Source organism: Zeus faber, assembly GCF_960531495.2.
Source record: "Zeus faber genome assembly, chromosome: 3".
In the NCBI taxonomy this organism is placed as follows: domain Eukaryota; kingdom Metazoa; phylum Chordata; class Actinopteri; order Zeiformes; family Zeidae; genus Zeus; species Zeus faber.
This window is the reverse complement of record NC_137190.1, coordinates 24500648-24527898: the sequence shown is the minus strand read 5'-3', so window position 1 is coordinate 24527898 and position 27251 is coordinate 24500648. Positions and strand designations below refer to the sequence as shown.

At 42.7% G+C, this 27251-nt stretch overlaps 2 protein-coding genes across 2 annotated transcripts; one reads left to right on the top strand and one right to left on the bottom strand.

Annotated features, from left to right (window-relative positions):
- Positions 1-2960: 2960 nt before the first annotated feature.
- LOC307228025 (uncharacterized protein) lies at positions 2961-6713 on the top strand. The gene is made up of 5 exons (XM_079997510.1): positions 2961-3098; positions 4725-5159; positions 5286-5354; positions 5545-5623; positions 5750-6713. The coding sequence occupies exons 1-5, from the start codon at positions 3023-3025 to the stop codon at positions 5928-5930; spliced, it is 840 nt and encodes a 279-aa protein (XP_079853636.1). The 5' UTR covers positions 2961-3022; the 3' UTR covers positions 5931-6713.
- Positions 6714-9405: 2692 nt separating this feature from the next.
- On the bottom strand, positions 9406-18654 carry LOC307228022 (excitatory amino acid transporter 2-like; the record flags this gene model as incomplete). Its single annotated transcript, XM_079997507.1, has 10 exons — positions 9406-9477; positions 10789-11002; positions 11438-11572; positions 12055-12249; positions 15487-15720; positions 15824-15950; positions 16447-16555; positions 16647-16897; positions 17955-18107; positions 18525-18654. 10 exons carry the CDS (start codon positions 18652-18654, stop codon positions 9406-9408), a joined length of 1620 nt encoding a protein of 539 aa, XP_079853633.1.
- Positions 18655-27251: the final 8597 nt, after the last annotated feature.

Sequence of the window (27251 nt, the reverse complement as noted above, 5' to 3'; positions counted from 1 at the left end):
GTACTTGGGGTCAACCATCCAAAGCAGCGAAGAATGCAGGAGAGAGGTGAAGAAGAGAGTACAGGCAGGATGGAGTGGGTGGAGAAGAGTGTCCAGAGTGATCTGTGACAGAAGGGTTCCAGCAAGAGTGAAGGGGAAGGTCTACAGGACGGTAGTGAGACCAGCTATGTTGTAGGGTTTAGAGGTGGTGGCACTGACAAAAAGGCAGGTGGCTGAACTGGAGGTGGCAGAGTTGAGGATGTTGAGCTTTTCATTGGGAGTGACAAGGATGGACAGGATTAAGAATGAGTACATTGGAGGGACAGCTCAGGTTGGACAGTTTGGTGGAAAAGTGAGAGAGGCCAGATTGAGATGGTTTGGACACGTGTGTAGGAGAGATGAGAGTTACATTGGGAGAAGGATGCTGAGGATGGAGCTGCCAGGCAAGAGGAAAAGAGAAAGGCCAAAGAGAAGCTTTATGGATGTGGTGAGGGAGGACATGCAGGTGTAAGGGAGGAAGATGCGCAGAACAGAAGGTATTGGAGGCAGATGATCTGCTGTGGCGACCCCTAACGGGAGCACCCCGAAGATGAAGAAGAAGAAGAAGAAGAAGAAGAAGAAGAAGAAGAAGAAGAATCGTATTATTATTATTATTATTATTATTATTATTATTATTATTATTGTCATCATTATTATTATTATTATTTCCTGCTGAATAATAATAATAATAATATTAATAATAATAATAATAATACAGGTACTCCTCACTTGACAACCTACCTGTTTAACGACCGTTCGGATTTAGGACCAGCTCTTTGACCTATATTGTACACTGTGTACAGTACCGCGGTTTCTCAGTGTCAAGCACCTCATCATGCATCACCCTTTATATGCTATATACACTATATACTCTATATATACTATATACACTATATACTCTTTATGTACTATATACACTATATGTACTATATATACCATATATACTATATACACTGTATACATCTCATCACCGTTCTCAGTCTGAGTCTCGTTCCTGCAGTATGTCAGCATTCACTACACTAGCGTTCACAATGGCCACGCCCTCTTACCGTAAAATAACACGGGTCCTCGCTTATCGACCAATTCACCTAACGACCTGGTCCTAGGAATGGAATTTGGTCATGAAGTGAGGAGTACCTGTAATCATATTATTATTATTTCCTGCCTAATTATAATAATAAAAAAAAGAATAAATAATAATAATAATAAAATGATAATAATAATAATTGTATTATTATTATTATTATTATTATTATTATTATTATTATTATTATTATTATGCAGGAAATCGTATTATTACTATTATTATTATTATTATTATTATTATTATTATTATTATTATTAATAATAATAATAATAATAATAATAATGTGGATATGTTGTTATTGTTAGTGTTAATGTTATTATTAGGCAGGAAATATTATTATTATTATTATTATTATTATTAATAATAATAATAATAATAATTTTCCTGCCTAATGATAATAATAATAATAATAATAATAATAATAATAATAATAATTGGCCTTGTGGTACTTGGTGCTGAGTGCCTGATCCTGTGCTGTAGAGGCTTTGAGCCGCAGATTTACGAAACATTTTAATAGACTTAAATAGAACATAGCATATAAATATAACAGCATATAAGAGTTTGAGTATTTAGTGACGTGTAGGTGCTCTTAGTGTCTCATTTTGTCATCGCTCAATCAAGCTCTGAGTTGTTCTTTCAGTCCTCCTGTTCCCACGTTGTCTGAAGTGTACCTGTAAGCCCGAGAGGCTTTGGCACAGCTTTAAAGCAGTTGTCACAGCTGTGTACCTCCTTTCCACCTAAACCTGAGTGAGGAGCTTTCCTGCTAACACTGACACAGAGAGAGTGCCAGTCCAACCAAGCGTGGTTGGACTGGCACATCAGGTCCCAGTCGCCAACACAACACAAAGAGGGGACGGTCACCTGAGGCGTATCGCCTCAACTGGTGACAGGCCTTGTCTAATGACTTCCTTAAATAAGGACAAAGATGAATAATCCCACGGTACTACTCCCCACCCTCACTTTTTGCCTTCTTTCCTGATTGATGCTGCGTGTCATTAGGCTGGCATCGCAAGACCGATTCGCAGATGCGTATTTGTCCGAGCTGACCACTGTGCTCCTTGGCAGCCCCCCCTGCCACCCCATCTCCGTGGCATTGTTTTCATTTTCTATTGCCCAATTTCCGTTTGGGGTAGGTTTTGCCTGTGTGAAAAACGAGAACCTCTCCTGGGTGTGGAGTGCAAGACAGGACAGGCATCCACCTACACTCCTTTTGTTTTTTCATGACATCACAGGTGGCAAATTGCCTGCGCCGATAACAGTTCCAGAGTATCCCCACATCTGTCTGTCTGTCTGCCTGTCTGTCTATCTATCTAGTTTGATCAATAATATTCATAACCTACCGGTAAATCATAAATCAACGTGATAATTAGGGGATGGTGGTATGCGGCTGTGATGCCTGAATTGTGGGAAAGACGGACAGACAAGCCACTGATGATGAGAAAAGGTGTGTTTGTTTTCATCGAATGTTACCACCCGGTTTGTTTTGCCTCAAGCACGTTCCTTTTCGTTAATTTTCACCTGCACTTTCGTGACAGGCGGGCCACCTTCGTGGTTTGAAGGGAGCTCATCGGGATGACACACGGCCCGTTCATTTGTCGTCTTAAGAAGTTGCCAGTTTGTTCTTTTTTTTTAATCCCCTTTCCGGCTTGAACACAAATTAAACTCCATACTGTGTTTGAGCTGTGAGCGTCGTCAAGGAGGAAGTTGAGCGTCAGCGTCTGAGAGGGAGGGTGTGTTCTCAGGTGTGCCAGCCCTCTCTCACTTGTCACCGACCATTGTCGTCTGGTGGCGACTCCCACGCCGGTGCTGTGTATAAAAGGCATGCACTTCAGTGCCCTCAAATTAGTGCAGTGTTCTCAGCACACATAGGGAATTGTTATTTTTATTTTCATCCGCTATCCACATTATTACTCCAAGATGAACATTCAGTTGTGGGCGATTCTGGCGGTTATTCTGGGAATTTCGTCCTTTGTCGGGTCAATACCAGTCAATGGTGAGTGACTATGTCTTCTATCTATCTATCTATCCATCTATCTATCTATCTATCTATCTATCTATCTATCTATCTATCTATCTATCTATCTATCTATCTATCTATCTATCTATCTATCTATCTATCTGTCTGTGTCACATAATGATTCATCTACATGACACTATTGTAGCTTCTGTGATTTCTTTTAAATGATTCAGCAATTGTCGTTACATTTTGTCTTGAAACTTCTTGAAGAAATCTCCAAATCAAGGCAGACTGGATGGATGGAATCCCTTTATCGACTGCTTATCAGAGTTGTGGGATGTCAATGGTCTGACGATATGTCACAGAGGATCTTCCGTGTAGAATGTCAAGTTTGTCTATCATTTTAGATGAGGAATTGTTTAAAAAAACAAAAACACCCTTTAGTATAAAAATAATTAGTCCATGTCCGACATTTTAATTGTACAGTTTAACATAATGTCAATGATTCAGTACTGTGTTCCACAATGGACGGTGAAACTGACGCTTAAAGTCATACACTGGGGAAAGACGCCCCCCGCTGGCTCGCTCTTCGCTCTTTATTGGATTTTTATTCATATTACATGTGTCCCGTGTCCAAATTGCACCAAATTTGACACTGCACCTCCTTGGGTCCCCAGCAACACACCCGCCGAGGGTGAAGTAGATCAGATGAACGGTTGTCAAGATAATTGAAGGACATTTAAAGAATTTCCTGGGATGCCTCGTGTTACCTTGTGATTCAGCACATTTCCCACCCTCACCTAAGATGCTCCTTGTGTTACAGGCCCAACTCATGGCCCCAACTCCATGTCCTAGAATTCCTGGGTCCAGTTACAGTTTTTTGGAGCGCGGGCTTCGTCGGCCGCTCAGCCTGCACACAGACCTCTTTGTAGATTATGCCGAGCGGCTCCAGGAGGTTCATTAATGCGTATATACTGAATGCGCTGAAACTCAAGTTTAGTGAGAAGCCGTTTCTCTCGTCTTGGCACAGAAAAGCGATCAGAGACACCAAAACGTGACAGGACAGATTTGAGAGAAGCTCGATTTTGTTTCAACACACAGCTTTGTTCATTTCTGCCCCTTAAGAGCTTTTTGAGAACCCGTTGTGCAACCAGGCTTTCAAATCTCCAAATGTCTCTTTGAAATCCTTTAACTATGAAATTACTCCGTTTTGATTTGGCTGATTATATTTAAAAGAGCATTAGCCAATAATCAAAGACTGTGGCTGGGAAGATTTGTTGCCGATTCTTGGTCTCTGGTTGCTATCTTTGAAACTGACAAGTTTATTTAACTTTTTTTTGTTTTTTTTATTGGCCTTGCCAAACTCTGTGTGGCATGCTTTGATGAAAGGAAACAATCTGATACCTCGCCTTTGTTGATGCACGCACAAAAAGCGTTTAGTCACTTCAATGAATCATCTCTTGCCGTTTACCTACCGCTCCTTATCAAATGCCCCATTAGACCGGGACAAGTTCACACAAGAATTTTAGAAGCATGTAATGACTGCAGTGACGTTGTTGGACATAAAAGATCAGTAAATTTCCTTTCGCCCGAGGTCAGGGCACGGCACTGAAAGTAAACACCTGTAGTGATTTTGCTGTTTCTCCCTTGTGTTTGTCTAAGTGGTGACGGATGTTCCTGCCAACACCGAGGACAATGTCCTCCAAGAGGCTATAACAGACGGCTTCATAGTGGACAACTCGTATTTCTCTTCTGTCGTAACGGAAAAACCCCAAAGTAGAAATTCAACGGGGTCCGGACAGCATGGCGATCTAACGACTTCGGATGGCTTCGACACAATGGAGGGCAGCGGGACCACGGAGGGCACCGCCGATCCTTCATTCCCAACCTACCCGAGCCCGACGGCAAGCCTTGTGCTTCCACACTCGACCTCCCCCTCAGTGTCCCTGAGGGATGGCGACGCGGGAATTCCAAATTTCTTGGACACTCAAGGCTCTGGTTCTGGCTTTGGCTCTGAAGAAAATAATTTCATCATTGAAAAGACCATAATTACGCAAGTCCAATCAACCAATTTCAACAAGCCAATGTCCGAAATGGGTATGTCACTGACCTCTATATCGTTGCATGCATGTGTCTGTATCGATTATATCATCAAGCGAAGTGCTGTGGGTTTACAATGTAATTCTCGGCTTTAAACAGAATGTTTTGGTTTTTTTTTTAAAGATAAAAAAACCCCAGTCACAGGCCCTGAAGAACCGATTCAATCCAAGCGGGAAGGACGCAGTACTCCTGGTGAGTTCAGAAAACAATGTAGACTTTCTGTAAATCCAACAAATATTAGCAACATTAGTATCAGCAGATGTATGGCTAACTAGCTACATCTGTCGTTCTATATTCTGTATGTTGTTTTTGACTAGTCATGAGTCATGACTAGTGAGCCTGAAAAACTGATGACTTAACAATGTCTCCCCCGTCGGACCAGGTTGGATGATCATCGTTGGTTTTGTCGTTGGGGTAGCAGCATTGGTTCTGCTCTGCATCGCTATCGCCACAAGGGACAAGTAAGAGAAATTCACCTCGCTTGCTTTAGAAAAGAATCAACCTGTTGGTTACCCGTCGTTGGGTGTACCATTGTTGATCATCAATCAATCATCCATCTAACCTTTAGCCATTTCTCCCCTCGTCAGGTGGAATGGACCGAACCAAGCGTCTTTGGCAAACGAGACCAAATGCGGTTCCAGTGACCAAGCAATGGCTCAGGAGATGGAGACGTTCCTTCACAAAGAACATCCAGAGGAGGTGAAGGACGAAGAGGAGTACACGGTCATTCCCCTGAACGAGCTCCCGGAGAAAGAGCCACTGCCTTGAAACTCCAGGAAGAGGACAAAATATTAGTGTAGTATAGTATAGTATCATTTGGAGCAGAGGACTCGGAAAGACCCCACAGTACACATTGTCCTTGGACTTTTTTGGGCGGGGCGGGGCCAAATCCAGTCCGTCCTTTGGGATGGTGGGACCATCGTTTCACCCCAAAACAGTTAAGTTTTTGTTTTGAATCAAGCCCAAACATAGTGTTTAAAAATTCTGTATTTATGTCCCAGTTGTTCAACTTTCACTATCAACCCGCAACAAACATTGATTTGGGGTCAGGCAAATGCATCTTTTTCAACAACTGGTTGGCTGAACAGCCTTTTGGCGACCATTCATAGCTCAGAGGCCAAAAGTTTGCATCCGCTCTGATCTTTCAAAACTCCTGACAAACCACGACGAAAACTACGACAACGACTGTATGTTGTCGTTCAAAATAGTTTTCATCATTGTTTTATGCAAATACTGCTTCACACTGTTTCAGTTATAGCTCGTTGTAAATAAAGTGAAATATTTTGTAACTTTCAGTTCTCTCTGTAAAACGTTATGTTGCGTTGCTATGTGTCTGCTGAAGTATTATCTATTCGTAATTTATGTCGGGAAGCCGTGTTTCAACTTTTCGTGGTCGTATTTACAAGCGGTCTGCATTTACCACCATCAACACTGTTTTTAAGTCATGTAAATATGTGGTTTGAATTATTGCTGTGTGACTTCATGAGTCTGGCCACACCCAAATGCACGGAGAAAGCAGCTTTTCAATAAAGGTTTATTTGTTTGAAATAATATTTACACTTAAGTTTTAAAATGTGTACACACATTTTTTTCTTTGTTTGTCATGTTTTTTTTTGATTGGATTCTAAACCCCAGTCACATTGTGCTACAGTGCATTTGAAATGAGCCCTCAGACGCAACAGAAAGGAATTCATTCTTGGAACAATCGGTGGACTGATTCAATCGAGAAATAGAAAACAAAAGTTATGATTGAAATGAAAGCAATCTCATCTCACCTCGAGTCTATGCCAATTATTAAAATGTCTACTCCCTGACTACAACAGACCAGCTGACTAAGAAACATTCTTATTTAAAGACAGGGGCATAAAGAGCAAAAACAAATGTAGAGACGATAAAGAAGTCAAATAGAGCGTTAAATAATCAAGTATAGTCACGGGTATGGAATAAATACAGAATATTCGGATCTCCCTCGTAGGAGACTTTGATTTCATGGAGAGAGAGAGAGAGCCTTGGTTTGTTGCAGCTACAAATAGACGCTGCAGCCGCCAATGCCGACGGACTCATGCCAGCGAGCTCCTTCTTAATTATTCAACTCTGAGTGAACTATATAACACATTTCACTTATCACCTCACACATTTTCATGTCCTCTCTGTTGGGCGCTTGGAACTCATAACAGTGCAAGTATAGCGCAAAGAAATGGACAAAATAAATTGAAATGCCTGTAAATGTGTTATCTAGTAATACAATCTAGTTCTCAGAGGACGATTATCATTCCTTCTGTAATCGTCACAATGGTCTTTTTTATATACTGTAGAAACATTTTGCAAAAAAAAAAAAAAGACATGAGAAGAAATATTGTAATTCTATACACTTTAAAGGTACGTTATACACTACATTGAATATATGCATATATACACAAAGTGCAAAGAGGCACTTTAAACATGGACATATAAACCGGTGCAAAGGGACATCTACTAATAAACCCCCTGTTCACAGCTAAATCCGATAAACAGAGTCTCTACAGCAAGAATCAAAGACCTGTGAGCATTGGGTTGACATACCATCACCTCCGTTGTCACGGCAACAGCTTATAAGTGTCCACGAGGCAGAGTCGAGTGTCAACCACCGCACAGACCATGCCAACATCTGATTAATCCAACTCTCCATGAGCTTATCTAACAGCGTGTTACATGGTGTCCACTGACGGAGCCAGGGGCAGAAAGTATCGGGACTACGGGACTACTGCAGCGACTATGACTGAGACTTTTTAATCCTTTTAATCCAGAGTCGATCCTCTTCTTCTAACGGAAACGGACATCGTTGTTTTTGTTTTTGTTTTGCATCCAGTGTTGTCGTCGTCATCATACCGACTGCACTTTGCAGTTGACATCTTCAAGGCAAGGTTGTCGTTGAGCAAAGAAATACACAGCTTTCCAAACAAACACACAGAGCAAGTCAAGCAACGCACCGGTCGAGAGTTTTTAGAGGAAACCCTCTCGTTCTACCCCTTCTTGTCCTGCACATTTGTGTCTCTCTTTTTTTTTGTCCTCTCGATTTTTGTCTCTCTCACTCTCTTGCTGAAACACGCATACACACACACACACGTGCATGCACACACACACACACACACACACGCACACACACACACACACTCACATTCCAACAAACACAAACAAAGATCATGAATAGATACAGTATGAGCATGAGAACAGAGTAGATACAAAGCTTATAGGAGCTTGAGTCCTACAAGTCCTCCACCGTCCCCTGGACGTGTCCTGGCGACTGACCGTGGATCGGCTGTCCCGTTTATAAATATATTATCGCATCAGAACACCACACCCACCCATCTTATAGTCTAAGTCCAGAGCTAAGCTCTACCCGCTTAGGCTTGACCATGTGCGACAAGATGTAATCCCTGTAAACCGTCAAAGGTAAAGAAGTCCTTTAGCAACCTTCACTTTTGTGGCTCTGCCATGAGAGACACTGCTCTGTGGCTGACGTTCTAAAAGAGACTGTTTGGAATGTTTGTGATTACTTTGAATGAGAAGGCAGAAAGTTTCAGAAAATATTGGAATTGCCTACTTGGAAACCACAAAAAGTGACACTGTTGAAAAAAACCCCTTTGTGAACTGTTGATCTGATTAACAATGTATATTGTCTAACATACAACGAGGACTGTTTTCTCAAATCCTTAAGAAATAATTCAACTCGGTCCTCGAACGGTATTTCTGTTTGCAAGGTCATAATCCCGTGAATCCTGTGATCCTGTGAAAACCCATCATCAACCTCACCCTATAAACAAAACAATTCAATACAAAAGAAGGAAAATGTAGATTTTGCATAAAAAGGAAGTTTTCTGTTTTTCCATATTTCAGAGAGCATGTAGCAGCACCAAATAAGGCCCTGAGTGTTGTCAACAGAAGGTTTTTTTTTTTTTTCTTTCACACAAAGTGCCCAAAACGCACCACAAAAATCACGGTTTGAATCTAATCAGGACAATCCAAACCCTAGCACGTGTTGGTGAGTCATCCATTGCTCTGCGCAAGTAGTTACCATGTTGGGGAACAAGGAAAACAAGACTGTCCGACCATAGGTTTGGTACCGCAGAGCTGCAGTAAAAGTTGTCTCTGCTTGCTTAGCTGGTTATTATTATTTTAGAGTTGTTGCTGTTGTTTGTTTTTGTCGGCAGAAAGGAGAAGCAGGTGGAACTCAGGGTAAGGCGCAGCAGCATGGTGGTCTGCTTTACTCGCGTTTCCATGGTTCCTCCTCAACAAGAGAGAACTCTGCGGTCTTGCCATTTCTGCCCATGGTAACCTGTAAGCAATTATGAAGCACACCTAACTCTTGGGCAAGGCACTGGCGCATGCATACTGACAAAGGTTGGCAGCAGAGAGAACCATGGTTAACAGATACGGTCGCTATTTTTCAACCCAGGCCCTAACCTCGCTGAAGTCTTTACTATTGAGAAATTGACCACTCTGCCGCAGGTTCTCACTGTGCTTAAATGCAATCCAGTGGGGCAAACATTTAAGGCTAAAGTGAGCTTCTCGCTCACAATATTGATTTAACATTTATTTTCTTACGGTTTAAATGTTTGCAGCAGACTGGTAAGTTTCTCAATAGTCAAGCCAGTGAGGTTGGGCTATGAACAGTACGTTATGGGAACAAACATTTTAATAAGGCCTGGGTTGATTATTGGCAAACATATCCTTCAAACACTTTCAAGATAGTCAGGCCATTGATTTTAGAGCTGAATGATGTCGATTTTCAAACAGAAATAGGAGAAGAACAAAACTTGTTTCTCGAGAAAATGTCACATTGATACAGGGCCACTGTTCAAACACAACTTTAATGTGCTTTTATCAATGACATTAGAATATAAAAACTTGGATAGTTATTATTTTAAGTTGGCCATGTATTTTATGGATTCTCTGCCCAACGAAATTACAACACTCATATCATACCTTCGACAACAAGTTGAATGATTGAGATGACATCAATATATATTCAGTAAATTGCAAATGAGGAAAAAGTGAAATAGCAGTCTTTATGCAAAGCACTCTCTTCTAAAAATGTAATTTGGTCAGGGCTGCCATAAATACATGTCCAAATTAAAAAAACCCCAGACACTTTCTTAGAAAATTAATTAAGACATATCAAAGCAATATTCAAATCAAGTATGATACCATACAAAGATGATTAAATTACATAACCACCTTAGGCAAGTCCAAAGGGATTTCATGCAAGTAAAAATAACTTGAGGTGATATTTTCAAAAGCAAATATATATAAGTACACAAATAAATAAGACGAAAAATGGCTGTCAATAACTATACATTTGTATCACAAAAACTGCTTTTTCACATGATAAATAGGTGAAAGTGATAGTAAATACATATCAAAATATGTATTTATCCCTTTCACCAAATTTGCAATTTGAAAAAAGAAAATATTATATTCACATATACATATACACATATACAAAGTCACATGGAAAGTAAGACAAACACGAACAAGAAAAAACAAAAATGAACCTCAAGCAAAACACAAAGGGCTGGGGAAGAAGGTGTGGGTGGGGGTGGACCAGCTACATACATGTCTCTATGTCTGTTAACGTGAAATGTACCTTGCAGTCGTCTATCAAGATTGAGTTGTGGTGAGTGGCATATACATTCTGGTTGGTGTTATTGTCATAGTAGGATTGTGTCTTTGCCATCTCGAACTCGTCCACTCGGGCCTGCTGGGCGTCGAAGGTGTCCAGCTCGTCCTTAGAGAGGTGATACACGATGCCCGCGCCGTAGGAGTCGCCAACCACATTGACAGAGGTGCGGAAGCGATCCCTACGTATCGGAAGGAAATATGTTGAAAGATATGAAACAGAAACTCACAGACTTATTAACTACAAAAAATCAGTATGATTAATTGACAAGATCACAGGTTATGTATTACTATACACCATATTGTCATGAGCAATTTGATGTAACCAAATCAAATAATGGATTCCATATTAAAATGGAAGAAAAAAAAATCAATTATAGTTTATTCACAATAAATTTAATTATTTAATTTATTATCAACAAAAATAATTTTGCTGCGCACCTGCTTTTAGGACCCATAGGGGGCTGTGGACCCCAGTTTGGGAACCCTGCTAGGACTGCTAGGTCTCTCAGTAGTTGACCCTGTGTTATACTGTGCATTTGATAATAAAACTCATTGACTTTGAATTGGAGATGCGTTCATGCCGTTATCATGTTTGTCGCTAACAGTGTACTTACAGCAGCCAGTCGACGGCCACCAGCAGACTGATGTCCTGGGTGGGCAGCCCCACTGCCGTGAGGATCAGCAGCATGGTGACCAGTCCGGCACTGGGGATACTGGCCGCTCCGACACTGGCCAGCGTTGCTGTCATACTGGAGAGGAGAAAAGTTCAGACCTCGGTGTGAGAACCGGCTGCCTGATCTGACATTGGCCGATATAACGCATCAATAGCCACCTAAGCATGTGTGTGGCAGCTTCGCCTGCCACGCGCCACAAGAGCGGTGTTTTCAGGGCCCTCCGACGCAGCGACACAGGCAATGATGTTGCACACCAGTTTATTGTAGAGAATGGCAAGATGGAACAGGCCACATGTCATGGCAGGGGCTCTCCCCGTGTGTGTGTGTGGGGATGGGTGATTTACCGGTTGCGCGTTGATCGCGCTGACGAGCAACAGGCCGACAGCCACGCTGAACTCGGGCCCAATTACCTAGACCCGAGACAGGTATGGCTGCTTAAACCACACCACCCCCACAGCACAACATGTACCGCATTGGAAACGTAACATAAAAAAACACTCATTCAAACTGTAGATTTTCATTTTCATTTTCAGCATTCCTAGCCTTTAACGCCTCACCTCACAGTGACAATCTGCCCCCAGTCCAGGTTAATGCCGTTCATTTGAGCGATAAAGATGGCCGCCACGGCCTCGTAGAGCGCCGTGCCGTCCATGTTGATGGTGGCGCCCACGGGGAGCACGAAGCGGGTGACTCTCTTGTCAATGTGCAGGTTCTCCTCCAGGCAGCGGAACGTGACGGGCAGGGTGCCGGCGCTGGGACGGAAAGGAATTTTAAAGGAATAATATTGATATACAGAAGTATAGCTTGAAATATTCACGGTGATATTGATTTTGAGGGGCAGGGTTAGGGTGATGCGAAACTGATGTTGAATGTGTTCAAATATATATCACGCGGCTCTGTGGAAAACTCTATTCTATTATTCTAATACTCTATTCCAGCGGGTCGTAGCCTTTTTTGCGAGTGCGACCCACTTTTGAGGGTAGAAATACTTTGAGGAGGAACAGTGGGGAGAACGCATAGCTGCGTTGTCCTGTGAGGGAGTAGTCGCCTCGGCATCTAATTTGTTTCCCCACCTCAAACAATACGACAACAACAGAAGAAACAAATAAACTGCACTGGCTTACTGGCTCAGTAGTCTTCATATCTCTTGCTTTTTTCGGCTTTTTCCCCTTTGTCGTAACCGCGCACAACGCCAAGAAACCTCCATCTTCTCATTCAAACCTATATATACGTATATATATATATATATATATATATATATATATATATATTTTTTTTTTTTTAAATCTACCTTTTCACCGCCTTTCCCACGACCCCTTTTCCCCAGTGAGCCCCTTGCGACCCCAGCAGGGGGTCGCGGCCCCCAGGTTAAGAACCCCTGCTCTATTATGATTGGTCAATGAGAAATCAGTGGCCAGTTATTTCTAAATAACGCCCGTTGTCACGGAGAAGCATGTCTCCCCTTGTCTCACGCTGTCTACATGCTAATGCTAACACCAGCTAGCGGTGACGCTACATAGAAACCACAATGGAAGGCTTGAAGAGATGAGCCAATTTCACGTTTCAGCAACAGTAAAAAGGTTGCAGTGCAGGTTTTTTCTTTGTAGGCCGAAAAATTCGCTATGTTGTTGTGGACTATTTTATCAGGTCGTTTGTTATGGCGGTCCTGTGTTTGTTGAAGATTTATTGTTAACGCTTTATAAGATGGCGCGCGTTTCATTGCGTAACTTCCTATCTCTTAGCGTGTCACTTCCCAGAACTTACGGTGCAACTACCTCATATGAATCATATATGTACATGGATGAGGTGCAACGAAAACAAATGCTTTAGCCCTCTCATTGCAGTCGTGATAATCATTTTTTTACGCACGTGAGTTGGGCGGTCAAGCGTCCCCCGCACTCCAGGGGTACGGTACCGTATGTGCACTGCATGTGAACATGTTACACCTGTGTTTGTGGCCCCACCATCCTTGCTTTTAAACTGTTATTCCCTACTACAAATGACGTACGGCAATATCAGCGGCCGATGAGGCGTGCAAGGTTATCTGTACCTTTCTACATCATCCTTGTTGTTACTTGATATGCTAACGAGCTAGCTAACGGCTAATAGGCTAGCGGAGTTGACATGATAGCAACGTGATGGCTACATTTCAGTGAATACTCAGCAAACCAATAATCCGTAAGTTTAACAGCTTACAGTACAGCCTTGAAGGTTAACGGGTTGTGCAAGCTATGTTTAGTGTTTGCGAGATATCTGTTTTAGTGGTTATTCCTTATTAGAATGCTCTGTATTGCACTGGACTGTATTGTATGTATTGCACATGGATGTGCTAAATAAATGCCTGTGACCAAAAGAAAGCCTTGTGTTGGTGATTGTAACCGGAGGGGAGCGACACTCCGACTGAAGTGGCCATTTAAAGCTTAAGAAAAAGGTTCCTGAAATTATTTATTTTTTGTCGTTGTTGATTTGTAACATTTACAATTTAAACATAGTTTCCTGTTTTGTTCTTCTACTTGTAGACCCTTGTTTCCTGAGTTAAGATGATAAGTCAAGAGTTAAGATATGTTGTTGTTATATTTTTTAAATAGTACAATTTATATGGCAAGCTCATATTGTATAGTCGTAGTGTTTATATAGTTAATAAAGTAGTTATAAATGAAACTTATTGTATTGAATCACGTCCAGTAAAGTTTCCTCATTGTCCGTTCAGAATGTAGTTGCGGTCAGTTGTTCACGTCCTGTCGCGCGGTGTACGGCTACGTCTTCAGATGCCGTGGGTCCTGAAATATTTGACGCCGTTGACTGTGATCATTTGTAGTCAGAACAGGAGCACAGCGCGTACCTTGTTGGTTCTGAGTACTTACGGAGTAGTACTCTGTACTTACAGAGTGACAACAGGACAACAGTGGAAACTTCATAATCTGTTGTTACTCTGTACTTACAGAGTACATACTCTGATATACAATACGTGTATATCATGACATTACTTATTGTGGGTTTTTCCGTCCTTGAATGACAACACAATCAAGGCTTCCATCGAGGTAAGTTATGCTTTCTACTCCAACTAGGAGCTAATCTTCCAAAATATCGACCCGTCTCTCGACTTGTTCTTATTTGAAATCATACAATGAAGTAGAAGACGTAGGCATAATGAACCATTGGAGTGTGGGTGAAGCTTCCCTGCCCGACTCAGGCGCATCAATGATCACATTTATGGTTCATACGAGGAAGTTTCACTGCGAATTTTGGGAAATGACACGGTATACGTGGAGAACTTCCGCCCTAAATCCACAAGGAAGGAAGTTACACCCTAAGTTCCGGGGAGCTTACACGGTAAGTGGTGGGAAGTTACACTCTAAAACGCTGGCCGTCTTATGAAGCGTTACCGATTTATTTTTTGTGTTCATCGTCAATAAACACCAACAAGAAGGGGCAAGTGGACTCACAACCGGCCTCAGGCCAATTTTTCTTATTGACGCTGGCCTCAAATTTTGCAGATTGGTTCATCTGGCCCACGATGTGCAATGGAGCCCGAGCCCGAGCCAAGCGCTTGTGTGTGTGTGTGCGCTTCATAAAAGCCAGAGAATTGGGCTAAATAGATCAACGAAACAATTTATCCTTCAGGACGGAAAAAAATTTGGAATCGATGCACATGAGATTGAAAGCGCGAAGCGGTTCCCGCGCTGATTGATCTGCTATTTGGAAGGCGTCGCTGTGGATGAAGCCTTTTTTTATTATGCAGAGAGCCGAGCGGGAGAACAGAGACGGCAGCTTGAGTTGTTGAAAAAACACGACGTGATAAAAATAACCGAAAGAGAAGGGACGCCCCGGGACCGCCGGCGTCAGAAGGTGTGAACAATTAAAGAATGTCTATTATTCAGCAACTACGAATGAATATCAAAACTAACACTCATTACTTCATAATGAGTGCGTATTAACAAACTGTAATTAGGAATGCTCGGCGCGGCGTAGGGGGAATGAAAAACTACCTGGAGGCCGTTCCCAGCGCCGTGACCCACGCCTGGAAGATCCCCATGAAGAAGGTGTACGGGTTTTGCTTGCATATCACAAAATATATCAGCGGCAGAAAGATTCCGCCGTGGATGATGAGGCCCACGATGACGGTCACCATGTACATCCCCAGCTGTCTGGCCACCACCTCCAGGTCGGCGATGGAGATGATCTTCCCACAGATGAGGCAGGCGATACCGACCGGGGAGTACCTGCAGATGGACAGATCATATATCCACAACTATGTAAAAAAAAAAACGTGTTCCGTATTCTATAACATCGTTGCATCTGCAACGTGGCGCCGTTGGAACTCACCACATGATCGCGCCGACCAGCCTCATGACGATCTCATTGAGGACGTTGAAGAACTCCAGCATCAGCTTGGCCTTCTCTCCCATTTTGCCCATGATTATTCCAAAAGCGACAAAAAATCCAATCAGACCTGCGAGGGACGAGCAAACACGTAAGAGATGGTTTTCGTCCTTTGTTCTTCGGGCTCACTTTCTGGCTTTTGTCATTTCTTTCTTGACGACAAAATTAAGACGTAATGGAAAGCGAGTGAAAAGGCTGCCAGTGCTGTTAGGAATGTTTGGAGTCTTAATTAAATGTTGGCAATGTTGAAACAGAAGTGTCAAGACGACTGATTTTGTGTCATTTCTAAATGTTTTAACATCTTCATACGGTTTTATCGACATAATTTGTCTGGAAACAGAACAAGGTACTTTGCATTTTTCAACAAATACCTAATTTTAGGGGGATTGGCGTCAGATTGTGCTTATTGTTTGTAAGTGAAAAGTTATTTATTCGGGAAGGGAAAAGCCAGTGTGAAAGCGGTGCTTTCCATTCATCTCTGTCAAAAAAATAATGGTTAAAAAGTAAAAAGCCAGCATTTCCGTTTCTCCCTGTAGCAGGTATATGCAATTAAAATTGGCACCAACCGAGGACGTTCATTCCACCCTTGAACTGAAGCGATCTCTTGATGGTGAACTGCGGCGGTGCTTTGGTCCTGTTGGTGGGCACCGGTATTTTCGTCATCACCGTTTGAATCTGGAAATGAAAGTAGGGGAAAGCAAAAGTGAGTTGGCGAAGGACAGAATGTGACCGCGTGCTACGAATGCAATAAAAACAACCTTCTTACCTGCTGGAAGCAGGCCTGCACCAGGTTCTCCGGGAAGAGGTTTCGGATGAGGTCGAACAGAGCGTCCACGCTGGAGACGTCGTCGTTCTTCTTGCCGTGGCCCATGTTGGCCCTCAGCTTAGGGTTCCCCGGGTGGATGAGCAGCACCAGGACCACGCCCAGCACTGCGGCGATGATGGTGGTGGACATGTAGTACACCATGGCCCTGGTCCCCAGGCGCCCGCTGTTCTTGGCGTCCAAGCCAGCCAGTCCTGTTGGTATACGGTAAACTTTGTTGTCAAATTGTGTCATTTTTATATCCTTACAAGGGTCTGTGGAATGCTCGTTTCTGATTGGTCACTTGTGGAAATGACTGGTCTTTTATTGTTGTCATTCAACAGTCTGTTAATTATGACCTTTGTCACGGGCAACCACTTCAGTACGCCTATATGCTATTGCTTACACTAGCAGCGGCAACATCTAGTGACGATATGAACAAACTTCAATGGAAGACTACAGGGCAGCATTGTCCCACCAAATGCTGCCACTGTCCCCCCCAAACTGACCCTGCCTCATCCCAAAATTAAAAAAATAACTGAAATCTGAATCGGGTCGAGAGACAGCAGGAAGTGATGCTGCGTTCGAGGGAACTCGGAAAAAAAAAACAGCCATTATGTGAATAAGCCAATCAACATTTCTGACTGCCCCCTCAATCAAAGCCGTCTAGAACCAGGCCTGGAAGACCGGAAGAGATGAATGTGGACAAGTTTGGTTTTTTTCCAGGCAAATAGACCCCTACGCTGCAGTGTTAGAACCCTTGTCGAGGACTAGTTTTCTAACAGAAGCCTTTTAACTAGTTATAAAATCTTAAATCACGTCTTATTTTATTCATCACAAAATAACCTCCTTCACAGTGAAACGCAGTGAGACTTCTGGTTTAATTGCTTTCATTAAAGAGCTTTGGCTCAATTTTCCAAGCAATTCAGCCTCAATCCTGAAGCCTGAACAGCATGAAACACAACGCCTGGACAAATTTATACAGCTATTAGTTATAGAACATGGTATAAAATGGGTAGACAAAGCTCTAGATCTGCTTTCATATAGCATAAGCATAATATTAAATATGCTGACTTTAAAAACGCGCGACTACATTAGACTACCTACGCTGTGTTTTAAGAGATGTCACAAATAACACTCATTTGCATTTTGGGTTTTGCTAATCAGAGAGCTGTGTTGAAAACAGCTGCATGCGTTTTTCTTTGTTTTTTTTTTGCTGAGTTTGTGTCTGTGGTAACGGTTTGTGCCCAAGGTACGCGGAACCCCGCGTACCTGTGACCAGACTGGAGACGACCAGCGGCAGAATGAGCATCTTCAGCATCCTCATCAGGATCTCCCCCGGGAACGCAATGACCATGATGATGTCAGGAGGGAGCGGCGATACGTGCCGGAGCAGCATTCCAGCGATGGAACCTAAGAACACACCTGAGAGAGGGAGAGAGAGCCAGAGAGAGAGAGAGAGAGAGAGAGAGAGAGAGAGAGAGAGAGAGAGAGAGAGATACAACTGTTTTCCCACTTTGCCTCATTTGTCTCATGAAAATCATACTGTATATACAGTATATACAGTATAAATGCGTGACAAATGACCTTACTGTAAGTCACCTTGGACAAAAGCGTCTGCTAAATGACATAATATGTATATACAGTACATCTTCTAAATCAGGCCACAATTGCAAAATATTCTGAAAAATGAAGTAAATGTTGCCTGGATACCAGCTATTAAGTGTGATAAGATGATTATACACATGATTATAAGACACATGATAATAAAACCAAAAGGTGATCTTTGTTTTTCACCTCAGGGATATTACTTACTGCAAATATGACGGATGCGTAACTTACCAAGGATGGTGAGCGTGAGGACCATGTTCCTCATGATCTTGTCACATATTCCCCAACATGGAGCCTCGGGGGCGTCAACAATGGGCTCGAGGTGGCTCTCGTGCATCCTGACCTCCACTTGTTTCTGCATATTGTTGGCACTGCAACAGGACGGGAAACAGCGCGGCTCATTGTCAGCGACTGTTAAGTTTTTAAAGGACGTGATTATGAAGTAATAGCACAGGTTTGTGGTGCACAGAGGTTTGCATACCACAGCGGCTGATACTTAAAAAAATAAAACGATACAAATGAAATTAGGACGGCAGCATTTACGTGTTCTGAGGAAATTGTTCTAAAGGTTGTAAAAATCTGTATATTTATTACAAAAAATGGGTTTTTAGGAATTTATCAGAAAGCATGCACTGGAGAGTTACAGGAAAGGTCAGAGCAAAGATTATATGCAAACGAGGTGAAAAGTGTCTTGACATCGCTGCTAGAACGGAGCCATGATACATGACTGAACAAGATAAGGGAGGGTCAAATCTTTCGACTTTTCTACAATGCATGTGGCTCATTATTTTGTAGCACTATAAATTGCCTGGGTTTTTGCCTTATTATTTTTATCATTCAGAAACAAACACACACACACACGCACACATGCACACACACGAACACACATGCACACACACACACACACACACACACACACACACACACACACCACACACACACACACACACACACACACACACACACACACACACATTAATTCTGAACAAGAACAATTTAATTACATGTTAATTTGTAACATATTAGCACTCAAATGTCTATAATAACATAATAACAATGTTATGCTCAACATGTAGATGTTTTCAAAACCACTTGCTTGCACTGCACAGTGTATCGTGAAGAGATGTGGTCAGAAGATCGGATAAGACTGGTAAATACGCTACTTTAATGGGCAGTCGAGTGTTTTGATCAAAGGGATTTGGAAGCCAACACGGCTCCCTGGGGCTTTTCCCTCTCAGGACCTTCATTTCAGGTCAGCGCCTCCTCCCTCCCCGACTCCTTCGCCTCATCTCATTGCCTTGGCACGTCATCAATGCGACAAACATCCAAGGTTTGTTGTGGTCTGCTGGCTTAAAGGCTCTTTGACTTACAGATCACCCCTGCACCAACATCCCTCCCTGCATCCTCTAAATCCTCTGCAAAGCACGGCGGGGCCTCGTTACGCAACTCTAAAGGCACCTGACCGCACCCGTGTCCTGACGCTAAGTTGTCACTTTGTCCTGGAGGGTTTGAGCTCGACAATCTGACGCTCCCACCTGGCATATCAGCAGCGGTCGAGGAAGTACTCAGCCCTTTTACTTGAGCGAAAGCACAAATACCCTGACGCAAAAAGTGAAAGTATCACATTTTGATTTCTACTCAGGGGAAAGTATTTAAAGTACTTGCTCTTAATTGTACTCAAAGTATTAAAAGTAAAAGTACTTGAGAACTCATGTACTTGACTTCATTCGTTCTAATAAATATCCTGATTCCAATTTTTATTCAAAAATATGATGTCAATTTCAAACAAAACCATGTCGTAGAATGTTGCAGAAATATGTAGAACGTTGTCAGCAGAAGTTGTGAATAGTGTGGAAACTCATGAAAAGCGTAAATGAGAAAAAAGACCAGGACAGGACGCCCTGAACAGAGCAAGTGCAAAGTCAATCAGGTCCGTCTGATGCATCAGGCCTGAGCTCTAATGAACCCTAAGCCTTTGAGGAGGATATAATAAGCTCCACAAACACACAACTGATTGTGTTACGTAACGGCCGAGGTGCTTCCTATGGAAAGTCAAGGTCTCACCATCTGCAGTGAATGGCTGTTACGCAGTTATAGACGCGGGATTTTTGATTCACAGCTTCGACAAGATGGGATCCTTTTGGCCCAGCGCTACTGTGCACACTTGTTTGTTTTGTTTGTTTTTCTTTAACGTCTTCTGAAAGCACTGCACCAACCACACTGACACCCAATCTAACAAAACAAACAGCAAAACTTGGTGGCGTGTTAGGCAAATGTGCAAGACGTTCAACACCATGTTCTGAAGATGTTGTTTAACATGAACAATTATCTAACAAAACTTGTGACACATGAAAAACCTGCAGAAGAATTTTCATCAGAAATGGAGGTTCTCACAGCTACAGACTTCACAATCCCTGCCGCAGGGAATGTTAAATTTATGAATTTATCAGGCTATTCACAATAATGTAAACGCGTATCAGGACAGAAATACTCCTGTGTCACTGGTGCAATCACCCAATTGAGATGTGTTGAGGAGGGTCCTGAACAATGCAAATACACTACCGTACAGAATACACAAAACTACAGAACACACAACATCTTACATTACAGCAAGTCACTGCAGTGCGTCGATGACCAGATGACCAGTTGACCAGTTGCCTGGAATAATAAAAAAAAGAAAAAAACAATTTTCTGCGATTGACTATACAGCCACGAGCTTCTTGGAAAACTGTGCCGAGATCATGATTTATCCGTTTGTAAATCCGGTTGCAATCCCCCCACAAAAAAAAAAGTGCAGAAGCCTCTTTGAGTTCAGAGGAAGTTCTTTAAAAGCTCAGAAAAGCACAGGGCAACAGAGCTCTTTCCCAGTATCCAGTGTGTGCAGACCGCTAAGAAGGGAATCTGCCATCAAGGTCTCCTGTCCATTGAACTCTGTGGGTGAAGGTGTAGTGACCGACCTGCAGGTCTGCCAGGAGTCTCTCAGAGCAGAAGGGAGGAGTCAAGCCGCTGTCAACGAAGCTTACTTGAGAGTAGTAATTGGAAATCCCTGTTGGTCTTTTGCATGCCTTGTTGTCTAATACTTCCAATAAGAATGGTCTTAAATGCTAAAGATGCACACGGTCCTGCATGGATAATATGGACGTCTATATATGCATATATGCATATATGCGCCAAAAATAATGTGCTCGCTCAAATATGTTTCGTCAATGTTGTTCCTTGCAATCAAAAAATACAACACTATTCCATGTATTGTGATTAAAATATTTGCTGTTTTAAGGGTTTTTAGGGTTAAAAATTAATTTGGAAGCTACTTGATGTTTGCAAAAGCTTTTTGAAGCACTATCAGAAGTGGAGATAACGACTGAGCAAAAATGCTGATATCTGGGAAGAATTAGCGGCTTTTATTTAGAGCAACTGCAAAACAAATTATGATAAACCGTTGACTGATAAAGCATTCTCACTTAGATTAAAGGAGACGGAAGCTTAAATGTCTCAACAAGATTGTCTCAGCATCCCAAGCATAAAGGTGGCGCGTTTGTTGCTGCAGACAGGAGTTTGATGAAAAGGTACACCTGCTCATGGTGTACACCATAAAAAAAATTAAGGGCGTTCATACTGTAAGATAACTAATGCATCTAGACAAATGTGCTGAATGACGCGATGACAGGTGACTAGTTCAACAAGCGATGGACACATAGAGCACAGAGGATAACAGGCCTTCGATATGTATGAAAGGAATGACGGTGCACTTGAGAACCACCTTCAAATAAGCAGGGTGCAAGAGCTATCAATTAAAGTTACGTACAGCAAATATTCAGCTTGAATTCCTTATATCTGATCAATTTACATGGACAAATAGGGCAAAGTAGCAACTACCAGCAGTCAGTCGATTAAAATGAAGGTTGAACGTTGCGTGGCAATGCTGTGACGTGGAAGGACAGTGTTATGCGCTCTGACGCTTTGATCCGGAGGCTCTTTTAGCATCCAGCATGTTCTTGCTTTTCAAATTTTTTACCGTCCCCATCGTAGCAAGGAGACACTTGATGGAGAATTCAGGCAAAAATTGAAGCAATAATGTTGCTATTTAGTCATTTATTGTGGGCATGAACCAGACGAGTGCAGATGAGCGTTGGTATCATTTGCAGCCATTGTTTCATTTTAGACGAGGCGGCCACGGTTTCTATTAAGTCGTTGAGATGCGGCGGCAGCAGCAGCGTTTGGTTTCTAGTTTCCCGTTGCCGTTCTGTTTGGTCTTAACAATGTGGCAACGGAACTATGCGCTGCTATGATCTAGACACAGTGGAACTGTCGGGACAATATACGGACCTGACACATTGCACCATGTGGTTTCTTTTATTTGTCAGGAAATGATAAAAAATGTGATGGGAATGATGAGTTTGGCCAGGGTACATTTGAAGCCTTATAATGGGGTGGAAAGGGATACACTTTTAGCCATTGTGAGAGCTTGGCCACGACTCCATTTAAACCCCCCCCCCCTGTGGTGAATCCGCTGCATTGTTAAATTACCGTCCAGAATAGTATAGCGTCTAATCTCCTTTTTGCAGAAGAACAACCACGGAGAGACATTATTTCCCCTGCACAAAATGGACTGATTGTCCTTGCATCTGTAACTGAGGATAAGGGCTTTTAAAGCTCGCGGAATCTTATCCCTGCGGGTGTGAAGTTAACAGCTTCTCGGCTGTTCCATGGGCTGCAGGGAAACTAGATGATGATGTTCGGGCACATGGCAAACCATTCGCCCTTTGCTCATCCATCGCCACGTCTCGCCCCTGCGTCGCCGTCCCTCTTAGCCGAGCCGACCTCATGCCGCACCACCTGACAGCGCACGCCAGGCTTAGACTGTACAGTAGGTGTCTATAATTAACTAAGCTGTCCTGAGCCCTTCTAATCCAGCACACATACACACAAACTCTCCCTCACAAACCAACACAAACTTTGATACATACAATGCAACGAGGTGTTTTTTTCCCCCCACTGATCTTGAGCTACGGTGCTCTCCCGTCTTCACATTACCCTCCCTAGATGTAATTAGGGATTCATCTCTTTATTTGATCGGGCAACGAGGCAAACCCCCATCAGACTTCCCAACATGCACTACCCTTAGTTACGTAACGGGGACACACGTTTGTTAGGGACGAGCCAAGTGTTCTCCCGGAGTTCATCAAGAAGAGATTTATTCTGGACAGCCACAACCCATTCAGTCGGGGCTCATTCAGTCTGGGGAAAATGAAATTAATTTACGCTCCTCTGAAAGCGCCACGATGTAAATTTTGGGGATTTGGGATTTGCCGCCCCAACAGTCTCGCTGGCTGAAGTGCGGTTGCCGGGCGCGCCACTGGCCACGTCATCCGCACCGTTGGGGAGGTGGAGCCCCTATGTTTTGTATGAGCGTTATAACCGGACATTTTCACCGGCAAGTTTATAATTTGTCTTTTTTTCTTTTTTATAAATTTTACCAGGCCAAAGAAAACCCAGTAATTACCAGAGCCAGACATCAAGGAAGTGAGGTAGTGCCATAAAGCGTAATGCACTTTTCCCTCAGTTTCGTACCCGAACACACAAGTTACATAGTGCAAGAACAGGCGTTCGGGGGATGAGTGGGAATGAAAGCGGTGCCATTCACCATGTTACAAGTCAGGGTACCATAAAAATGATTTTTGAAGCCGCTATTGTGAGGTTACATAGAGTTGCTTTAAAGGTGAGGATTTTGTAAAAAGTGTGGACATCCCCAGCACAAGAGTCAACCCCACAGCCAAAAATTGATCTTGTTCCCTTTTATTTTTGTGTTTGCCTCAATGATAGTCAGTATTTAAATAGTAAAATCAAATAAACACGTAAGCGATTAAATAAGTCAGAAAAATGTAAAAATTTATAGAAATCAATAAAAACAAATCAATCAATGATCATTAATCACATTGAGGAAAAGAATAAGTAAAAATTAAAATGTACATTATAGCACAATGATAATGCAATGTTGTGCTATGTTAGAGTTCATATGCAATATTCAAAAATACTGGTGGAAACCTGCCACACTATTCAGTTCCATTTAGAAAAGCATAGATCAACATGGCCTAAATAAGCACACCATCCATACATAGCCTATGTGTAAAGATATGACCATTTTTGAACACATTAAAGATACGGCAGCTGTGTTGCATCTTTACAGTGTGTGTTACTAACACGGAACTGTAATTTCTGTTGTTGTGCTGAAGATTCATTTCGAGGGTGGGGTGTAATTGGACAGCTGAATAGGTTATGGTGCAAGGATGGGGGAAAGCAGAAATGAGCATAGAAGGATTTTCAGTGTTCGAAGGAAGATTCATTATCCGTTGTTGTTTTTCGACTTCGCTGAAAATACTGTAAAATGCGTTCGGTGAAAAGCGTTGAACCGTTTTGTATTATCAAATTGACATTGATTGTAAAGCCCTTTTTGAGATCACACATTTACCCCGTAGATGCCCTGCGGGCAAGGACTGGATTTGCAAAAATCTGGCAGAAATATTTCATTAAATACAAATGGAGAGGAGCTCAACCCTGACCTACAGTACAGTGCAGAGGTACTAATTTACTGAACAGGAAGAATTTTCATTCATGCCTCATTAGATTACGTCATTTAGCAGACGCTTTTGTCCAAAGTGACTCACAACTTGCAAGGCTCATCGGCAGCAGTTGGGGGTTACACTTTAGCATGCTACCAGGAGGAGCCAGGGATCGAACCCGGCAATCTCCCGACGACCCACTCTACCAATTCAATTACAGATGTACAGAGTTCCACCTGGGTGAAATTTGAATTTGTGGCGGCTAATGCTTTGTCTGTGTTAACTTCTGGAGGGAACAAATTTGTGTCCAAAACGGAGAAAGCTCATCATTTTGGCTGCGTCAAAGTAAAGTGTGTTAGGGTGTTTGCACACCTAGTTCGTTTGGAGAATGTGTTCCGATTCCAGGAGCGTTTGCCCCCTCCCGGCCCCGAGATCGGTTCGTTCGGGTATAATGTGAACACAGCAATCGCACTCTGTTTCCGAACCAAAACAACTGCACCGAGACCGCCCAGAGAGGGTGCGGTCTTTGCACGCCTCCAACCGCTGTAGGGAGCGATTCGTTTGCAGTGAGAATTGCAACCGACCCAACAAATACACAACTCACTTGCTGCACTGTATACGCTATGCACCGTGGGACGCTAGAGTTGATCAGCAGGTCTGTATGGAGGCGGGTCCGAGGTTTGGACTGTAATGCGATACACACACACACACGCACACACACACACACACGCACGCACGCACACACACACACACACACACACACGCACGCGCAGAGGAAGAGAGAGGGAGTCACCCACGCGGTCTGCGCAAGGAGAGAGGAGCACAGTGGAGGCACAAGCACACAGGACATAGCCTTGATGCTCAAACCCAAAACGTTGTTCATATACTGAACACCTTGCACATCAACCAGAGAACAGCAACAAAGGCAATTGTACACAGACGCTGGGGGTGGATTTTGTCCGGGCGAAGAAAACCCAGAGTGGTTGCCGGAAATCCGACGAAACTTCCCGGAAAATTCCCACCAATCACAAAACAGTTTACAAGCGCGTGGCGTGAGTTTACAGGTTTCGGTCCGCTCTTGAGCGTTGCAGTGTGAACACGAATCAAACCAAGGCCCAAGTGCAACATCATAACATATTATTCCCGGAATCGGAACGAAAAGCAAACGAACCACGGGTCTGAATACGCCCTTATACAATTCCACTCTGCGGGAAAATAAAGTGGCTACAAAAATGAATGTACGGCAGGATTTGCGGTGAGTTGTTGAGCCGTGACTTATACCGCATTCACGTGGAGCACGCTACACGGGAACGGCAAAACGGCACTTTCTGAACCGCACGGGGGGAGCGAGGGGGAGGTAGGGCGGCAAAACGAAACAAGCGTGAGGATGTAGTTGCTATGGTCCTGTACAAAGACAGCAATATAACATATGAAACTCAATTATTTCATGGCTGTTATTATATACAAGAATTTTAGTAATGCATGTGGCTATAAAAAAAAAAGCAGTTTGCCATTAATATGTTATTGCAAACTTAAATGAATGTTAAATTCCCATCATTGTTGTTCATAGTTGGTTAACTTTACACAAGTCGGCTATAAAGCATTATATTCATCTCCAAGCAGGTTTGACAATGGTTTATTTCGTGTTTTGGATATAGTTATGGATAATATTATGCAGCTTCGAGAGAGAGCGCATCTATAGAGATATGTTTACTGGTAGTGATCAATGATCTGTAAACTGAGTGATCGATGGCTGATCACCTGGTTTCCACTGGCAATAGAAGGCCTTATTTTATCATTAATTATTCATATTAAATTATATTATTATACAAGTAATAACCTGGAGCTGCAACTTTATCACTGGACCAACCGTGCTACGCGAGACCACTGTCTCCAAACCCTCCATCTGCTTCCATACTACAAGCACCAAACTATGTAACATCTGGCTCTATTTCCGTGCCGCGGAGGAGGGCAAGAAGTTAAAGAACAGAGAACACCGGTGTTCTCTGCCGGCCTGCCGTCCTTCTCTCATCCAAAAAACATGACTACCGGTTTGCCGTCTCGCGTGTTCAATGTGAATGCAGCATAAATGGTGTAATTGCGTTAAATTGATTTTGTACTGTTGGTAGGTCTTGTACGTTTTTCCAAATTATTTACTCTTTTCCTCTAATTAAAGAAATGCCAGAGGTCTTGTCATGAGTTACTGCCAGTACGTGGTCAACAAACATCACATGAGCCCTGAGGAGAAACCGTTACCACCACACCTGACTTTGCCTGTCTTGTTGACTTGATTGAAGAATCATATTCGATGAAAAATAAAAAGATTTCAATATATCAGGAGAGTATGGAGTTAAAAAACTCAAACATACCCCCGATATGGCAAATACAACCCCCATGC